The 17,886-nt window shown below is 35.1% G+C and overlaps 2 protein-coding genes across 2 annotated transcripts; one reads left to right on the forward strand and one right to left on the reverse strand.

The window, feature by feature from the left end:
• The first annotated feature begins 8,480 nt into the window (after positions 1-8,480).
• Positions 8,481-11,572, forward strand: LOC145140804 (uncharacterized). Its single transcript, XM_079074192.1, has 6 exons — positions 8,481-8,977; positions 9,574-9,741; positions 9,845-9,958; positions 10,031-10,222; positions 10,369-10,533; positions 11,078-11,572. Exons 1-6 carry the CDS (start codon positions 8,693-8,695, stop codon positions 11,390-11,392), a joined length of 1,239 nt encoding a protein of 412 aa, XP_078930318.1. The 5' UTR covers positions 8,481-8,692; the 3' UTR covers positions 11,393-11,572.
• Positions 11,573-12,676: 1,104 nt separating this feature from the next.
• Positions 12,677-15,797, reverse strand: LOC145139067 (uncharacterized). The gene is made up of 5 exons (XM_079073021.1): positions 15,756-15,797; positions 15,453-15,650; positions 15,248-15,371; positions 14,347-14,556; positions 12,677-14,277 (listed from the first exon to the last, which is right to left on the reverse strand). The coding sequence occupies exons 1-5, from the start codon at positions 15,795-15,797 to the stop codon at positions 12,677-12,679; spliced, it is 2,175 nt and encodes a 724-aa protein (XP_078929147.1).
• Between the last annotated feature and the right edge of the window lie 2,089 nt (positions 15,798-17,886).

Genomic DNA, 17,886 nt, shown 5'->3' on the forward strand with positions numbered 1-17,886 from the left:
ATCAGACTAAAATGCAGATCTACAGATCATTATCGTATAACAACATCCTCTATACCAGGACTTAGTACTAACAGATCAATACAACATCACAACATCCTCTAAACCAGGACACATAACCCAATGGGTCGGCATTGGTGCCTTCGGCCCACAAGTACCGTGAGGAAAACTTACCTCTCAGTCCGAACAAAAAGTTGAATAGGTCTCTGCTCCGAATCTCAACTCTACCCGTCATCTATTCATCAAATAGTGACCAATATCAAATACAACTCAAAATACTCAAATTACCCTTAGGTAAAACATGGACAAATCCTTGTCAAAGTCAATAAGTTAAACCTGGTCAACACAGCTGAGTACGCCCAACATACTCAGCTTGTACGCTTAGCGTACTCGAGCTTGACCAAAAACGGGCTGGCTGACCTTGTACGTGTGACATACCTGGGTTACGCCCAACGTACGCAATGGATTCCTTTCCTTTCTTATTAAGATCTTAATCCTTAATCTCTTTTGTCCAAATTCAATATATAGCCCTCAAATAATGTCTTTAACCATAAAGTTTCCAACTTGATGATCTTGCATGGCTATTAAGTGCCCAATAACAAAACCATAACTTTCTAACTCATTAAAACATTATAACCCATGCATGGAAGGAAACTAACAATCAAGATTGCATTTTTATGGCCCTAGATATTCCAAAACGTCTGGAAGGACAATCCATTTTGGATCTAGAGCGTACCATACTCAAGAACACCATTGATTGGGGACAAAATCACACAATAACATCATACAAGCTAGATTTAACCAAATAAGCATCAAGGTATGAACTTTATACCTTCTATAGATGTAGGAGGGTGCAAAACCTCCAGATCCAAGGTTGTTCCAAGCTTCCAAGTTGTTCTCTTTTACTTCTTCTTCCTTTATGAACACTAAAACACACACAAATGGTACAAGAATGCTCAAAAACGAATTAGGGTTTGTAAAAGTCGAAGTTAGGGCTGGAGGTTGATGAAAGAAGGAAGATCTGGGACTTAAGGATGTTTAAATAGGGTCTAAACCCTAAATTTTAGGGTTTGGGATTTTGGAACGTACGCCCAACATACTCAAGCTGGCTCCAAAATTACAAAAATGCCATAAGGGGTCAAAATGCAATAATTCTCATATCAAGGGTTAAAAATGGAAATACCTAAATATCAAGATGTTATAGTTAGAAACTTTATGGATTATAAGGGTATTTTAAACATCATATTGTCTAGATTTGGAAGTTGGTGAGGTATTGGAAGTCATGCATGAGAGTTTTGTGCAGTATTACTACCTTGTACTTAGAATGGATTGGGACATGCATGGTGCATACATGTAGATAAAGTAAACATTTTTATGGACCTTTAGGGTCTATTTTAAGCTCCTGGAAGTGCTGGTTTTGAAGGCTTATTGGATTAAGGACTTAAAACCTTAGATTTTGGCTTCAGACCGTAGTCACGACGTGAAACATAAGGTCTCACGACATGAAGATGAAAAGCCCGTTTACCGCTGAGATTTTAGAACTCACGATGTAAGAGTGTTTCTCGCGTCGTGAGGTCAGTCTAATGAGAAATCTGTGACTGAGCTAGCTGAGTCGAGAACGAGTTGCGAGAATCGGACTGGATGCTGGCTGAGTCTCACGACGTGACCAAGGGCTGGTCACGACGTGAGACTCAATATTAGGGTTTTTGACCGCTGAATTTGACTATAGGCAGTTGGGAAGAAAAGCATAGGGTATACTTAAATTCAGTTGCCGATTCAGCCTTGTGAGGTGAGTCTTCTCACCATACCAATGGGTCTAAGGCAACAAGGCCGGCCCATTTTGCGATAGTTGGTTTACTTGTTATGTAGAGATGTGATATGTATTTGTGCATGATATGTGGTAGAGTTAGCCTTTGTGGCTAACGGTAGAGATAGCCGTATGGCTAATGGTAGAGACGACCTTATGGCCAATGGTAGAGACAACCTTTATGGCTGATGGTAGAGATAGCCTTTGTGGCTAACGGTAGAGATAACTTCATGGCTAATTGACCTGTGATATGTGGTAGAGGTAGCTTTATACCTAATATGATATGTGGTTTGTGTGGGGTATGCTCTGAGGGACTCACTAAGCTTTCAGCTTCCCGTTTGTGGATTTATTTCAGGTACATCGGAGTCCAAGGGTAAAGGCAAGGCGTGATGATGCGGCGTGCACTCTATCTCTCTTTTTCGATCTGGTTTGGGGGACACTCTGATGTTCTGAAAATAATAATGTTGTAATGTTGATGGTTTTGAAAACGATTATTAGAATCTTTATGTTTTATGAAAATGGTTGACTAATTAAAAATGAAAAATTTTATCCGGTAAAATTGGGTCGTTACAGTTCCAAATCAAAATCATCAAAACCAAGAGGATGTGCACGATCACGCCTTCGCTTTTCCACGGTCATCCGAAGTACCTGAAACATAAGACTGAAACTGTAAGCCAAATCTTAGTGAGTCCCCCCAAAGTACCACCACACAACATATAACAACATATATATGTTGGGTTTTGAGCACTCTAACACTCCTATGGTGTACATGCAACACTATAAACCTTGGAACTATGTTTTCTCTATTATACATGCAAATATTAACTATTCCAAGGTTTCATCCTAACTAGCATATTATGAAGCACCTATACTACAAAGTTCTAGTTAGATGACATACCTTTTGATGTAGCTTGATGTCTTCAAGCTTTAAGAGCTTAGCCCCAATAGTGTGGAAGCCTCAAATGGAATCACAAATCACCAAAACACCTTGGAAGAACTTGAGAGAATATGTATGCACACTAAAATCGGCCCACTCTTATTTTCACACACTTGTGCCAATTTTGTGAGCCAAGGACCCCTTTATATATTATGGAGGATTAGGGTTACATCCATGTAAACCCTAATACCCATGACCTTTCATTTACATAGGATCCATGGGTTAAAAGCTCCATGGACCATCCATGAAAGCTTAGCCCAACCTAAATGAACTTGGCCCATTCCATATATATAAGAGTCCATATTTAATTAGTTCTTTTTGATCACTTAATTAATTCTAAATTAATTCTTGATCAATACTAATTAAATAATATGATTCCATATTAATATATTAGAACTTATAATATATTAATATAAATCATAAATATACTATTCTCAAAAGACTATCCATATAAATTGTGCCGGTGAAGTGCAACCCAAATGGACCATGCCGGGTCGGGTCAAGTACATACCAAATATAGTTATGGACTTCGACATTAATCCAACAATATATTGGGTCCACAATTAATAGGTTGGATTATCACGGAGTCCACAACATGAGTTTGGCTTGCCTTCAGGCCCACAACTCATGTTTGGCTTACTCCCGAGCCCACAACATAAGTTTGGCTTTCCCCTTGGGCCCACTGCTTATGCCTGGCTTGCTCCCAGGTTTATTGGCTTCCACATAAAGCAGTAACTCCTCACCCTAACCATACTGTATCGACATACACATAACATATAAAATATAACAGTAACAGATAAACATATAACCAGTCAATCAGACTAAAATGCAGATCTACAGATCATTATCGTATAACAACATCCTCTATACCAGGACTTAGTACTAACAGATCAATACAACATCACAACATCCTCTAAACCAGGACACATAACCCAATGGGCCGGCATTGGTGCCTTCGGCCCACAAGTACCGTGAGGAAAACTTACCTCTCAGTCCGAACAAAAAGTTGAATAGGTCTCTGCTCCGAATCTCAACTCTACCCGTCATCTATTCATCAAATAGTGACCAATATCAAATACAACTCAAAATACCCAAATTACCCTTAGGTAAAACATGGACAAATCCTTGTCAAAGTCAATAAGTTAAACCTGGTCAACACAGCTGAGTACGCCCAACATACTCAGCTTGTACGCTTAGCGTACTCGAGCTTGACCAAAAACGGGCTGGCTGACCTTGTACGTGTGACATACCTGGGTTACGCCCAACGTACGCAATGGATTCCTTTCCTTTCTTATTAAGATCTTAATCCTTAATCTCTTTTGTCCAAATTCAATATATAGCCCTCAAATAATGTCTTTAACCATAAAGTTTCCAACTTGATGATCTTGCCTGGCTATTAAGTGCCCAATAACAAAACCATAACTTTCTAACTCATTAAAACATTATAACCCATGCATGGAAGGAAACTAACAATCAAGATTGCATTTTTATGGCCCTAGATATTCCAAAACGTCTGGAAGGACAATCCATTTTGGATCTAGAGCATACCATACTCAAGAACACCATTGATTGGGGACAAAATCACACAATAACATCATACAAGCTAGATTTAACCAAATAAGCATCAAGGTATGAACTTTATACCTTCTATAGATGTAGGAGGGTGCAAAACCTCCAGATCCAAGGTTGTTCCAAGCTTCCAAGTTGTTCTCTTTTACTTCTTCTTCCTTTATGAACACTAAAACACACACAAATGGTACAAGAATGCTCAAAAACGAATTAGGGTTTGTAAAAGTCGAAGTTAGGGCTGGAGGTTGATGAAAGAAGGAAGATCTGGGACTTAAGGATGTTTAAATAGGGTCTAAACCCTAAATTTTAGGGTTTGGGATTTTGGCACGTACGCCCAACATACTCAAGCTGGCTCCAAAATTACAAAAATGCCATAAGGGGTCAAAATGCAATAATTCTCATATCAAGGGTTAAAAATGGAAATACCTAAATATCAAGATGTTATAGTTAGAAACTTTATGGATTATAAGGGTATTTTAAACATCATATTGTCTAGATTTGGAAGTTGGTGAGGTATTGGAAGTCATGCATGAGAGTTTTGTGCAGTATTACTACCTTGTACTTAGAATGGATTGGGACATGCATGGTGCATACATGTAGATAAAGTAAACATTTTTATGGACCTTTAGGGTCTATTTTAAGCTCCTGGAAGTGCTGGTTTTGAAGGCTTATTGGATTAAGGACTTAAAACCTTAGATTTTGGCTTCAGACCATAGTCACGACGTGAAACATAAGGTCTCACGACATGAAGATGAAAAGCCCGTTTACCGCTGAGATTTTAGAACTCACGATGTAAGAGTGTTTCTCACGTCGTGAGGTCAGTCCAATGAGAAATCTGTGACTGAGCTAGCTGAGTCGAGAACGAGTTGCGAGAATCGGACTGGGTGCTGGCTGAGTCTCACGACGTGACCAAGGGCTGGTCACGACGTGAGACTCAATATTAGGGTTTTTGACCGCTGAATTTGACTATAGGCAGTTGGGAAGAGAAGCATAGGGTATACTTGAATTCAGTTGCCGATTCAGCCTTGTGAGGTGAGTCTTCTCACCATACCAATGGGTCTAAGGCAACAAGGCCGGTCCATTTTGCGATAGTTGGTTTACTTGTTATGTAGAGATGTGATATGTATTTGTGCATGATATGTGGTAGAGTTAGCCTTTGTGGCTAACGGTAGAGATAGCCGTATGGCTAATGGTAGAGACGACCTTATGACCAATGGTAGAGACAACCTTTATGGCTGATGGTAGAGATAGCCTTTGTGGCTAACGGTAGAGATAACTTCATGGCTAATTGACCTGTGATATGTGGTAGAGGTAGCTTTATAGCTAATATGATATGTGGTTTGTGTGGGGTATGCTCTGGGGGACTCACTAAGCTTTCAGCTTACCGTTTGTGGATTTATTTCAGGTACATCGGAGTCCAAGGGTAAAGGCAAGGCGTGATGATGCGCCGTGCACTCTATCTCTCTTTTTCGATCTGGTTTGGGGGACACTCTGATGTTCTGAAAATAATAATGTTGTAATGTTGATGGTTTTGAAAACGATTATTAGAATCTTTATGTTTTATGAAAATGGTTGACTAATTAAAAATGAAAAATTTTATCCGGTAAAATTGGGTCGTTACAGTTCCAAATCAAAAAGAGGATGTGCACGATCACGCCTTCGCTTTTCCACGGTCATCCGAATGCACCAATGCCGACCTATTGGATTATGTTTATAGGATGCTAGCTGTCTTTGTGACTTTTGCATGTAATTGTATGTATGTTTGGGGGGGGGGGGAGGGGGCACTGCATGTGTTGGACGGGGCCCACTACATGTTATTGACAGATCTGTACTGGGCGGGGCCCGATGCTGGGAAGAGCTCGATGGACGCCAGACGAGGCCTGATGTATGTATGGTATGTGGTATTTTGGGGAAACTCGCTAAGTTTTGTGCTTACCGTTTATGTTTATGGTTTCAGGTACCTCCGATTCAAAGGGAAAGGGCCTGAAATGACCGCATCGCATACACCAGTGTTTTGCATTCTACGATTTTGATTTGTATTCTGATAACTATTTTCTACATTGTCACACTTTGATTGGCTTATGAAATGAATGTTTGATGGTCTTGGTTGATTTAAAAAAAAATTACTTAGTATTTTTGGGATGTTACATGTTTCCTTTTAAATTTTTTTCCGATAATCTAATCAAATACATAATTAAAGAAAATACATAAACTAGTCGATTTAAAATTCAAAATTTTCACCAAACACACAAAATTAATAAAATCACATAAACGTTTACTTCAAAATATAAGCAATCATGTAACCTTTTATGATAAACAAAATAATTAACAAATAATAACAAAAAAAATATATCACAAAAATAACATTGAAACAACAACATAAAGTCGCTTCAAATACAAAATAAAAAACAAAATCATTCTTAAAGTTAAATCAAAGCATGTGAATATTTATTAAACACGAACAATAAACCATTAAAATTGCCCAATGAAAACATTTACACATAAGAAATTGAATTAGAATATCGAATCAGAAACACTAAAACTAAGGCATAAACAAATTGCCTGCTGATTTTAGTAGCTAACAACACAACAAATTCTTGTGATTCATTCATGAAATATGTTCACCACCAAATTCTTATGATTCATCATCCAATTCGTTTCCTCTAGTTCCTTTACAATCAGAATACCCATTTTTTTTAATTTGTTCATCTTTATTATTTTATGTATTACATTTGTAATGATAAAGTTCATAAAGAAACACATCAAGTGGTGCCTTTGATGGGTTTCTTGAATACTCTTCATCGTTGTCATCAAACTCATCATCGACCACAAAGGTTGGGTCTCCTTCATAGTTTTCTGCATCCAAGTATCTATCTTCAAATTCTAAGTCATATTCGTCTAGAGTCTGAGTCTTTGTAATTGTCATTGTCATTGTAATTAGTCGAAAGTTAATAGAAATTTACTTTTGTTCACCAAACACACTTCAAACATTCAATACATTTCAATTATGGTCTTCAATAGATAATAATGCAATTTCACGATCGAACAGTCTTTGATGTGTGTCCCTCTCCAATTCATGATCGCACTCACTAGCCAATCTTTAATTGAATGAAGTGGACATTTAGAATTGAACTAGGTGTATGCTTGCTTTAAAAGAGATGTTTTTTTTATCCATGTAAGTAATGAGTCAAAGAATAGTAGATTAAGGTTGACTCAGAGAGACAATTGAATAAACAATTATTTGGTCAAACACTTAACAAAAATTAAAAAATAGGATGTTTAGTTTAGAACAAAAAAATAATTGTGAAAATCAAGGAAAAAACAAAAACTTATTGTCTTTTATATCATCTACCTCTAAAAATATTATATTTTATAGTATTAAAGGAAAGAAATCGATAGTTTGTTTTATTAAAGGATAAAATGAAGTATGATGCATAATTTTTTTGAAATAACAAAAATAAATTGTATATTTTTTATATTTAGCCCCTAAAAAATATTGTTTTAAATAAAAAGCAATGTTTTAAAAACCGGTTTTTTAGTTGAACCGGTATGGTGACCGGTTTGCGGTTCAACCGGTTTAATCGGTTTGACCACCGGGTCAACTGGTTTCTATAGTTTTCATGTTTTTTCCTATTTTCCTACACATACATACATATATAAATCATGAATTTGATATTTTCAAATTCAAACATTAAAAATACACATAAAAATAAGTTGTAGATGAATCCAAATACATTAAAATAACATATAACCATAAGTTTTAGTGTTTTACATCAATCTATATACGTCAAAAAGAAAATAAAATATAATACCATAACGAAATATAGTTTAAATGAATACAAACACATTAAAAAACTTTATAACATTTATCATATCTTTTTATTTAGAGAAAACTAAATAGATATAAAAAAATCACCAAAGTTTATTATGTAAATTGTTTTTTTTCATGTTTTTATTCGGTTTAACCGGTTTATTTTGACCGGTTCAACCAGTTTTTTCTAAAAATCGGTTGGTTCAATCCAGTTCAGAAATCAATATAAACCGGTGATAGTTGAAAGGCTCACTCCTCCGGCTCCCGGTCCAACCGGTTCAACCGCCCGGTTCAAATTTTTAAAACATTGATAAAAAGTGTCCGTTTTTACATTTGTAACACTCAATATATGAGTGGAAGTGGAACTGTTAGGAAATCGAAACGTTGACCACTTGAGAGCGATATACAGAGGGGCTGTCGGTGGCAGAGACTCGACGGGAAAGGGAGTCGCGGAAATTGCTTCTATATCAGAGTTGTTGACCAAATACGTGTATCTGCACCGGCACCTACGTATCTGAAGCGGCAGTGACGGCGGTGGTCGTGGTGGCGGAATAGTTGTGTGTGCAAGTCTATGGCGTATAGGAGACGTCAAGGATTCGCGAAGGATTCGACCTCTGCGGAAGAATTTAGAATTCCTAACCCTGATTCTAGACGTCACAGTTCTCCGACTTCGCTAGAAGACGGTTCATCCTCATCTGCCGCCGCGTCGGCTACACCGTCTCTTGCAGCTAAAGCGATCAGAGCGTCATCCGCCAACCGTGACTCTGCGCTCTCTTCGGCTTACGGTCAACCCGCTATTTCACCAAGGACCGCCAAGTCGAATCCACTTCGATCTTCTCAGTCCTCTACTCCCAAGGTCCTCTCTTGTTCTGTACCTAATTGTATCATTTCTTGGGCATTTCTTGTGTGTTTTGATTTCTCTGTTTTATATGCTTTTGATAAAAAGCTTCAACTTTGATTGATATGATTTGTGCAAACAATCCTCCCATTCAAAAAGAAAGTCAAATGGGGTACTATTCAATTCCAAGATCTATGTGGATTAATAGACATGTAATTTAATTTTCACAAGTTAAATAAAACTTTATCTTCTGCTAACAAACAATAACAATCGATGAATAGAAAGAACAAATAATGATAATGGGAGTGCTAAAGTTAAATTGCAGCAAATTCACAAAAGCTTCTTTTTGGAGTTCCCATTTACGTGTAATAAGTTAAGTTGAACCCGAGAATAAAAGCATTACAAGCAAAGTTCCATAGTAATTACTAATTAGTCTGCTTGCTTAATATCATAATTAAGAAAAAAGAAAAAGAAAAGTGCAATTAAAAATATCAAAGCAAAGAATGATGTGAACATGTTGTTATTGTCCAACTTGAGTGTATGCATAGCATATGGTGTTTGAAGTGAACATCTTGTGTGATTTGATGAAGTAACAAGTGTCCATGCTGTTATAGGATGATTCCATTAAAAATGACTACACATCAATGAAGAATTTGGAAAAACCCAAGCCTGGATTTTGGGGTGGTTTGGCTAGAAAAGCTAGGTCTATCATCGAAGATGATGATGAACCTCAACAATACGAAACACCAGAAAGGAGGAGGCAGCAAATGTCAGATCCCAAGGTAATTATGATTAGATAATATATATAGAAGAAATGTTTCTAATTTTTAATGCTAAGTTTATCATGATACATACCATTATTATTATTATTATTGTCTTTTTCAGAATTCTAATCAGCACCAGTTCCCAGAAAGTCATGAAAAAACAGACAATCCCGGATTCCAGAAGGGGTTAGGAGCTATTGCATCATCTCTTAATTACATTGGTAATGCTCTTGAGGTAAGTTTCTACTATAAATAATAACCCCCCATTTGAAAAATATTTAGCATGTAGCTTGTTTTTGTCTTTTAGGAGGGCAGAACAATTGTGGAGAACAAAACTGCAGACATAATTCAAGAAACACGCAAACTACACGTAAAGAAAAAGAGTGGCATCATCCCTGATCAAACTCAAACTCTAACTCAAACTTCAAATAAGCAGTTACAGCCTCCTCAACCCTTGCCACAGACTGATGTAGAAATTCAACTCAAGGCATCTCGCGACGTAAGGTGGCAACCTGGTGTACCTAATCAAACAATCATTAATATGGAAATTGGAACCTGTTTTTATATACATCAAATTCAAAACTGGTTTGGTTGGTAATAATAATATAAGATACATGATATGGCTTTTCGGTTTTCCTCACACAGGTTTCAATGGCAATGGCTGCAAAAGCAAAGCTTCTACTTCGGGAACTTAAAACTGTTAAGGCTGATCTTGCTTTTGCAAAGGAGCGTTGTGCTCATTTAGAAGAGGAAAATAAAATACTCAGGGAGACTGGTGGAGATGGAGACAACCAGGAAGACGATGATTTGGTATGTTATGTCTGTTTGTTTTAAAAACTATAATAGAAACAAATCTTTAAGTTTGTAATTTTGTCTTTGTAATATGTGAATCGACGCATGACAACTTTACTACTTTACACTTGAAGCCAAAGTTTAATCTTTTTTAGATGCTATAAATAATGATTATAAAATTTCCCACCAGAGCTCTGCATCCCCATTTGGAATGAGATCAGGCTCAGTGCATGTGAGCATGTGACTGAAATATTATATTATTAGGCATCAAATTGTCTTTTTCCTGTCCCTTGAGGATTGCAACTTGCTAAAATAAGAATGTACTTTTGTTTATTGTAGCATGTTACTTTCATTTCTTTCTATAACAACATTGTACTTTTCCAAATCTATCTAATTGGATAGATTTTTAAAAGTAGGATCCTATAATTGGGTAGATTATTGAAGTACAATAATAATACAATGTTGTGATTGATAGAAAGAAATGAAAGTAAGAGTAAGATGGAATATGTTATGTATAATATTAATAAGTAGATAATGAAAGAAAATATATGTATTGTTGCAGATACGGCTACAACTGGAGTCGCTTTTAGCAGAGAAAGCTCGGTTGGCACAGGAGAATTCAGTGTATGCAAGGGAAAACCGGTTTCTAAGAGAGATTGTTGAATACCACCAACTCACAATGCAAGATGTTGTTTACATTGATGAAAACAATGAACAAGTATACCAACTCCCAATCGACAATCTATCATCAACACATGATTTGCAACTGCAATCAATCATAATACCAACTTTACCCTCAACCCCTCCCAACACAAACTCACAGATACAATATCTTTCTCCCAAGACTCCCTTCGCCCCGAATACTCCTTTTATGTAAATAAACCATTTTGCACCTATTTCTTTCACATTTAGCTTCTTTTTTACTTACTTTTTCTTTTTGAGAAAAATTTGCTGTTTGTGAAATGTTGTTTTTGTAAAATCGTGACTTGTTGCTATCATATTGTTTTGTACATGTAAATGTAATTTTTATGTTTTGAATCGATTTTTTTTTTTGGTACGTTTGAATCATTTTATTTTGTATTTGCTAAGGGGTAGTTTAGATGTTTGACTATTGTTAAAGATTTTTGTTCAACTGTATGTAGGTGTTCGAGTGTTATCTATTTCGGAGCCAAGGTTTATATATATTTGGTGAAATATTCTATTTTTTTTTTATAAAGTTCCAACTAAAATTCATAGTCCATAAAACACGCATCATAAGGGTTACTAAATGAATGGAGGTGATAATTTGTAATTAGGTTAATTTGTTAAAGCTAAGGATGAAATAAGTAACCTGAAATAGAAACGGGTAATAAGTTCCCTGCATTATGCTAAATTATTAGTGCACGCAGTATTCAAAATTGATTCATCCATAAAGTTAGATGTCATGTATTTTGTATCTTTTTATATTCACACTTTAACATATTTATTATTTATATGAAAACAAACAAACAAAAAAAAGGGGTAATTCTAACCGCACGAATTAAATTCCAAATGCACGAATTTTTGATTGACTTGATGTACATCACCGGAAGTTTTGACAGTTTTTAATATATTAAACTAAATCAATGTTTACTTTACAATTTTCATTAAATGCCCTTATATTTATAGTTGATTTTCATATCATACCTTATACTTTTTGAAACTTTAGCTTTTATATATATATATATATATATATATATATATATATATATATATATATATAGGTAAGAGTTATATGGAAAATGAATACAAGAAAGATAGTAGAGAGATTTGATTGTATTTTATTAAAACTATATTGTTTTTAATGGATCTATACCTAATATTAGGTACATAACAGCCACATATTCCTTAAGCCTTATAATTAATGAAATTAAAGGCATTTAATAATTAATGAAAGTTATTAATTTATGTTTATTTTTTATTTATTTTATTATTTAATGGTTTTAGTCTTGAACATCTCTCTCTCTCTCTCTCTCTCTCTCTATATATATATATATATATATATATATATATATATATATATATATATATATATATATATATATATATATTAGAAACATCAGAATCGCACATATATAACAATTTTGTTTTAATTTATACAGATCTTAATAATTATAAACAACAAAACATAAATTTGATTTTACTAATTATCAGATATTATAACTGTAGAATTGTTACAATTATTGTGTGTTGCAAATGGAGAAATGTAGGAATTCAGGCGAGCAGCATAAACAGTTTCCCATCCAGCAGACCGTGATGATCTGTTGTGACGCCAAAGTGGTAAAATAGTAGGCATTGGATATCCTCCATGTAAATCAACCTTCACATAATGATCACCTCTAACAAGAGCAATAACAACAACTCTATGAGTTGAGATGTCTTGGGGACCAAGCCATAGTGGAAAACATGTTGACGGACTATCTTTGCTTAGAAAAATAACTATTACATTATACTTGTTAGCAATGAGAAAGCTAGTGACCGGCATAATCAACCAATGATCTGTTGGTGCGAAATGTGATCCATTGAAATTCAATGAGTGGTGTATGGTGTTTAAATCGTAATCAAAAATCTGTGCGTACTCAGCTGGGTGTGCTAACAACTCATTCTGTAAATCTAAGCGGATTTGACGCCAATTATCTTCACTATAACCGAGACACGCAGCTATTGCACGAAATCCACAATTTCCATCTCCCCTCACGTTTTGTATGTTTGTGACATATGGATGAAATTCATACGGAATTTCATTCATAAGTGGATCTGAATTATACATTACTTGTTCTTGGTTGAAGTACGAGCTATGCATCGATTGTTCCTGATTAAAAGTTGAGTTGAACATTGGAGGTTCTCGGAACGAGTACGTACTGTGCCTATCCGGCTCCTGGTTTAGATCAAACAAATTAGACCGCATATAATCAGGCGTATAAGTAGAAATGCTACGTCGAGACGGATATTGAGTTGGTGGCGCTTGAGTCGGTTGATCTTGAGGTGGTGGATGTTGAGTTGGTGGGTCATGGTTTAAATCGATATGGGTTTTCTTGAAAAGTTTCTTCTTTAAGGAGGGGCGCCCACGAGTATTTTTGTGAGTAGCAGGTTCAGAAACTGAAGTTGTTGACGGCGTGATTAAGTTTAGTAACTTCCTTGCTAAACTTAACTTAACAGGTCTTGATTGTTTTTCGTAATGAGCATTAAACATATTTACCTCAACTGCACAACCCAATTTATCATCTTCTAACGATTTGCATTCTAATAAATCAAGTTTCTTCCAAAACTTATCTACTGAATGAAGCGGTACACAATGACCTTTTTTAACAAATATAGCTTGTTCATGCGCACATGGCAGCCCATAACTTGTACGTACTTGACATCCACAATTTTCATAAACAAATCCAAATTCTTTGGACCGCTCATATTCTTTGAAAATGATATCAAGTGCATAAATTGAAACGAAACGACACAATGGTTTTAGATGTGGTATTTCGTAGTACCGATGTACAATGAAAATTTTGTTATGCGCAAGACTCGCTTTTATACCTGTGTATTGTGACTCAACAACATCAGCAATACGCTTCAATGATTTGGCGATATCTGATCTTGATGTTTCGACATATCTTTTTAACTTGGCATGTTGACTTTCAGCTCTATTAGTTGTGTGATTGCCAAAGTTAAGAAACTTATCGGTCCATGCAGACACAAACTTTTCTTTGTGTGGTGTCAACCATGTTTTGTTTAGATAAGAAAATGCATCTGAAATACATAAAAAATTTCAGTTGATGTAATGATTTATAACATATTATAGTGTATATTTAAAAATACCTGGATAATTGTTCGTAGTTTTTTCAACTTGTGCCAAATTCTTGTTGTATGCTTCCTTTGTTTCAGAGTTAACCAACCTCGTCCATGACGTATAAAGAACATCCCAACATGATTTGCATTTCTTCATGATATTGTTATTTATATGCCATCTGCAAAGTAATCCTTTAGCATCTGGAAATATAATAGTGTATGCGTTCATGAGAGCCATCTCTATCAGTCACAATAACACGCGGCAACATACATCCTTCCATTACCGATTTTAGACAGTCTAAAGCCCAAACATAGTTGGATTGTTTTTCTTCATGCATGTACACAAATGCAATGGAAAATGTCATATTTGTTGGAGTTACACCAACAATCTCCAATAGAGGCATCCCGTACTTGTTTGTTTTATATGTTGCATCCATTAACAAGACATGTGGAAATGCACGCCATATTTCTAATGATCTTGGATGAGCAAAGAATAAATCTTCTAACTTATTTGTCAAAACATTTGCACGACTATAATAAACATATCCATTTTGATCTAGAAATTCCATAACACCTTGCATTTGAGTTTTACCTTCTCTCTCCCTACGTCGAAGTTTTTCGTCTGCATTGTAGATAGTTTTGAGAGTAGATACATTTTTCGGATTTAGGTTTTTTAGTGCAGATAATATATCTTTTGGTTTGACATTTTTTTTCAACAAATCTTCCACTATTCGACATTCATATTCAGTTAGTCGTCGTGGATAAGGATGACCTTCTAAATATAATGACGGCTCATGGTTATGAAATTCACATATCATTTTTATCTTCCAAGAATTATCTACTGACGAATATTTACCCTGTAGGCTAAATGGACAATTAATTTTTTTTGTCCCTGTTTTTTTTTTGGAGATTTGTGTACTTTTGTATGTACCTCCACGGTCACATTGAAATACAACATTAAAGTTACGTTTAGAATTTTTTATGACGATGACATAACCTAAAGTATTTGCCATATTTTGCACCCAATCCATCAATTCTTGACGAGAATTGAACACCTGACAATTATATTATTATCAGTAGCAGACAAATCCACTTGATGCTTACATTACAGTAACAACATACTAATGAATTTATACCTTATTTGTTTTGAAGGGTGACGTGTCATCAAAGAAATAACGACTTTCGTTCAAACTTTCATTTTCATATGTTTCATTTGTGTCCATTGGATGAATATCCGTTTCGAATGGTGATGTGTCGTCGAAAAAATAGTTACTTTCATTGAAGCTATTATTTTCATCTATTTCATTTGTCTCCATTGGATGAATATCATCTCTCTAAACATAACAAAGAGAAAAAAATATATAATAATAATAATAATAATAATAACAATAATAATAATAATAATAATAATAATAATAAGAAAGGTTAAGTACAAATACCTCATAATATGTGTCACCCATCCATTTTTTCCAACTTGTCATTTAATAAAATCTATATTTTTAACAAATATCATATATTTGCTTTTAAGGAAAGTTACTTTCAGCAAGTCGTTTTCAATGTACCATATAAGAAATACGAATCCTCTATATATAGAAAGAAATTGTAACCAAATTTTTATTTTTATCCCTTCTATTTTTGTTAATGTTTCATAGTTTATATTTCTTATTTAACAAATTAATTTTTTTCTATTAATATTTAATAATATTCATTATTACTTTTTTTATAAATGTATTCATGAGATCATTTTAATTAAACAACTTTTATGAATAATTAATATGTTTCTACTTGTTAGTTTTCAAAATTAATAAAGTTTTAAGGGTTTAAGATTTAAATTGATAAAATCTAGGGTCTTTTCTAAAACTACAATGTAAACCGAAGGTATAAAATTGTAATATTATATTTTATCGATAAAATAATTCGGCACACATATTAATCGGCACACATATTTATCGATAAAATAATTCGGCACGCAATTCAATGCAACAAATACACGAAAAATTCGTGTATATAGGAGGACCCAAAAAAAGTTGTTTGTAGGTCGATATAATTTGACTCGACTAGTTATAACATGTTACCCATCTTATTCAACCAGTGCATTCTGTCAGCAACTGGATTTATTACTTGATGTGGTCGTGACATACAATCATTCAGCTACTGCATCTTATCTCAAATTTTCATTCAGTAAGGTGGCATTATATGCGATGGTAAATGTAAATCTTGTAAACTTAGTTGATCAAAATATAGAATGCCACAATTATATAGAGATAAGTTTTAATTATTTTATAACAAAGATCAGTTAATTAGTGGTATTGAGAACGTCTTTGGATACTTTAGATGAGTGGCTATAAAAGATGAACCAACTCAAAATGGTAGACATTTGTTTTTGTGGAGTAAATTGGGAGGTGGTGTTGGTGGTCTAAAATTGGAGGTTTGCTAGTGGTCATGATGGTGCTGGCTCTATTTCGCCAGTGTCAGAGAACAGTTCACTATGTCTAAATAAAGTGGGGGACCTTTATTCCTCATTTCATGAAGAGTGGATTACAGTTTTGGTCCCTGTTGTTTATACTTATCTGCAGTTTTAATCCAACTTTTTAGTTTTTGACATGGCTTTTCTTGTGGTTTCTAAAAGCTACACTCATGGTCCTTCCCATAACATAATTAGAGTGCTCTGTTAAGTCCATTGTTAAAAGACTTTTTTTCCTTGGGACAAAATTTGATAATTATTATACTTCAATGATCATGTCTGAAAACTCTGTAAAAAATGAAATAAAACTCTAAATATCCCTAACCATTGTCCTCCTCTGCTTCCCCCGAAAATGCTTCCGACCAACCACTATCGTCAGCATAGCTTGGTGCTGTTGTCCACAACGGCGTTGTCGTCTATAATGGTCGAGCTGCCATAGCAACCTCCTTCACGTTCCATTTTTATTTGTTGTTATTTGTGTCTTTCTCCCATTTTAATGTCGCTATTGTACCTGATAGAACTATCTAACACATCTCCCATAGTTGGAGCAAGAGGATCTCGAATGTTCAAACTATTTCTAAAATCCAAAAACAATTGTGTAGGTAGATCATTAGTAAAAATGGCTGCATGTTGATAAGCGGATGGAGCATGTAAAACACACACATGACCAATTGCGACACGCTCCCTAACAAAATGTAAATCTATTTCCACATGTTTGGTTATTTGGTGTTGTACTAGATTTGAGGCTAAATACATGGCACTGACGTTGTCACAAAAGATAACCGTGACACGAGATAACGGACAATATAACTCGAGAAGGAGATTTCTAAGCCATGCAATTCAGCAACTACCTTAGCTACCCCCTGGTACTCGGCATTAGCGCTAGACCGAGAAACAACATGCTGGCGCTTGGATGGCTAGGAGACGAGATTATCGCCAAGATATACACAAAATCCAGATGTGGACCGATGAGTAGCATAGGACAACCAACCCAATCAGCATCAGAATAAGAGACCAAACGATCAACAACTGAACGACGAATATGAAGACCATGTGTTAAGGTACCTTTAAGATACCTTAAGATGCGCTTAAGATCCTGAAAGTGT

Source organism: Lactuca virosa, chromosome 9 (genome assembly GCF_052849685.1).
Source record: "Lactuca virosa cultivar CGN04683 chromosome 9, Lactuca_virosa_CGN04683_v6, whole genome shotgun sequence".
NCBI lineage: Eukaryota > Viridiplantae > Streptophyta > Magnoliopsida > Asterales > Asteraceae > Lactuca > Lactuca virosa.

Excerpts from the sequence above, each read along its gene's own strand:
- LOC145140804 (XM_079074192.1), top strand. The coding sequence starts at position 8,693 with ATGGCGTATAGGAGACGTCAAGGATTCGCGAAGGATTCGACCTCTGCG. Across the intron at positions 9,959-10,030 it reads ACATTGGTAATGCTCTTGAG|GAGGGCAGAACAATTGTGGA; the intron begins GTAAGTTTCTAC and ends TTTGTCTTTTAG. Across the intron at positions 10,534-11,077 it reads ACCAGGAAGACGATGATTTG|ATACGGCTACAACTGGAGTC; the intron begins GTATGTTATGTC and ends GTATTGTTGCAG.
- LOC145139067 (XM_079073021.1), bottom strand. The coding sequence starts at position 15,797 with ATGACAAGTTGGAAAAAATGGATGGGTGACACATATTATGAG. Across the intron at positions 15,372-15,452 it reads CACCCTTCAAAACAAATAAG|GTGTTCAATTCTCGTCAAGA; the intron begins GTATAAATTCAT and ends TATAATTGTCAG. Across the intron at positions 14,278-14,346 it reads AACTACGAACAATTATCCAG|ATGCATTTTCTTATCTAAAC; the intron begins GTATTTTTAAAT and ends TATGTATTTCAG.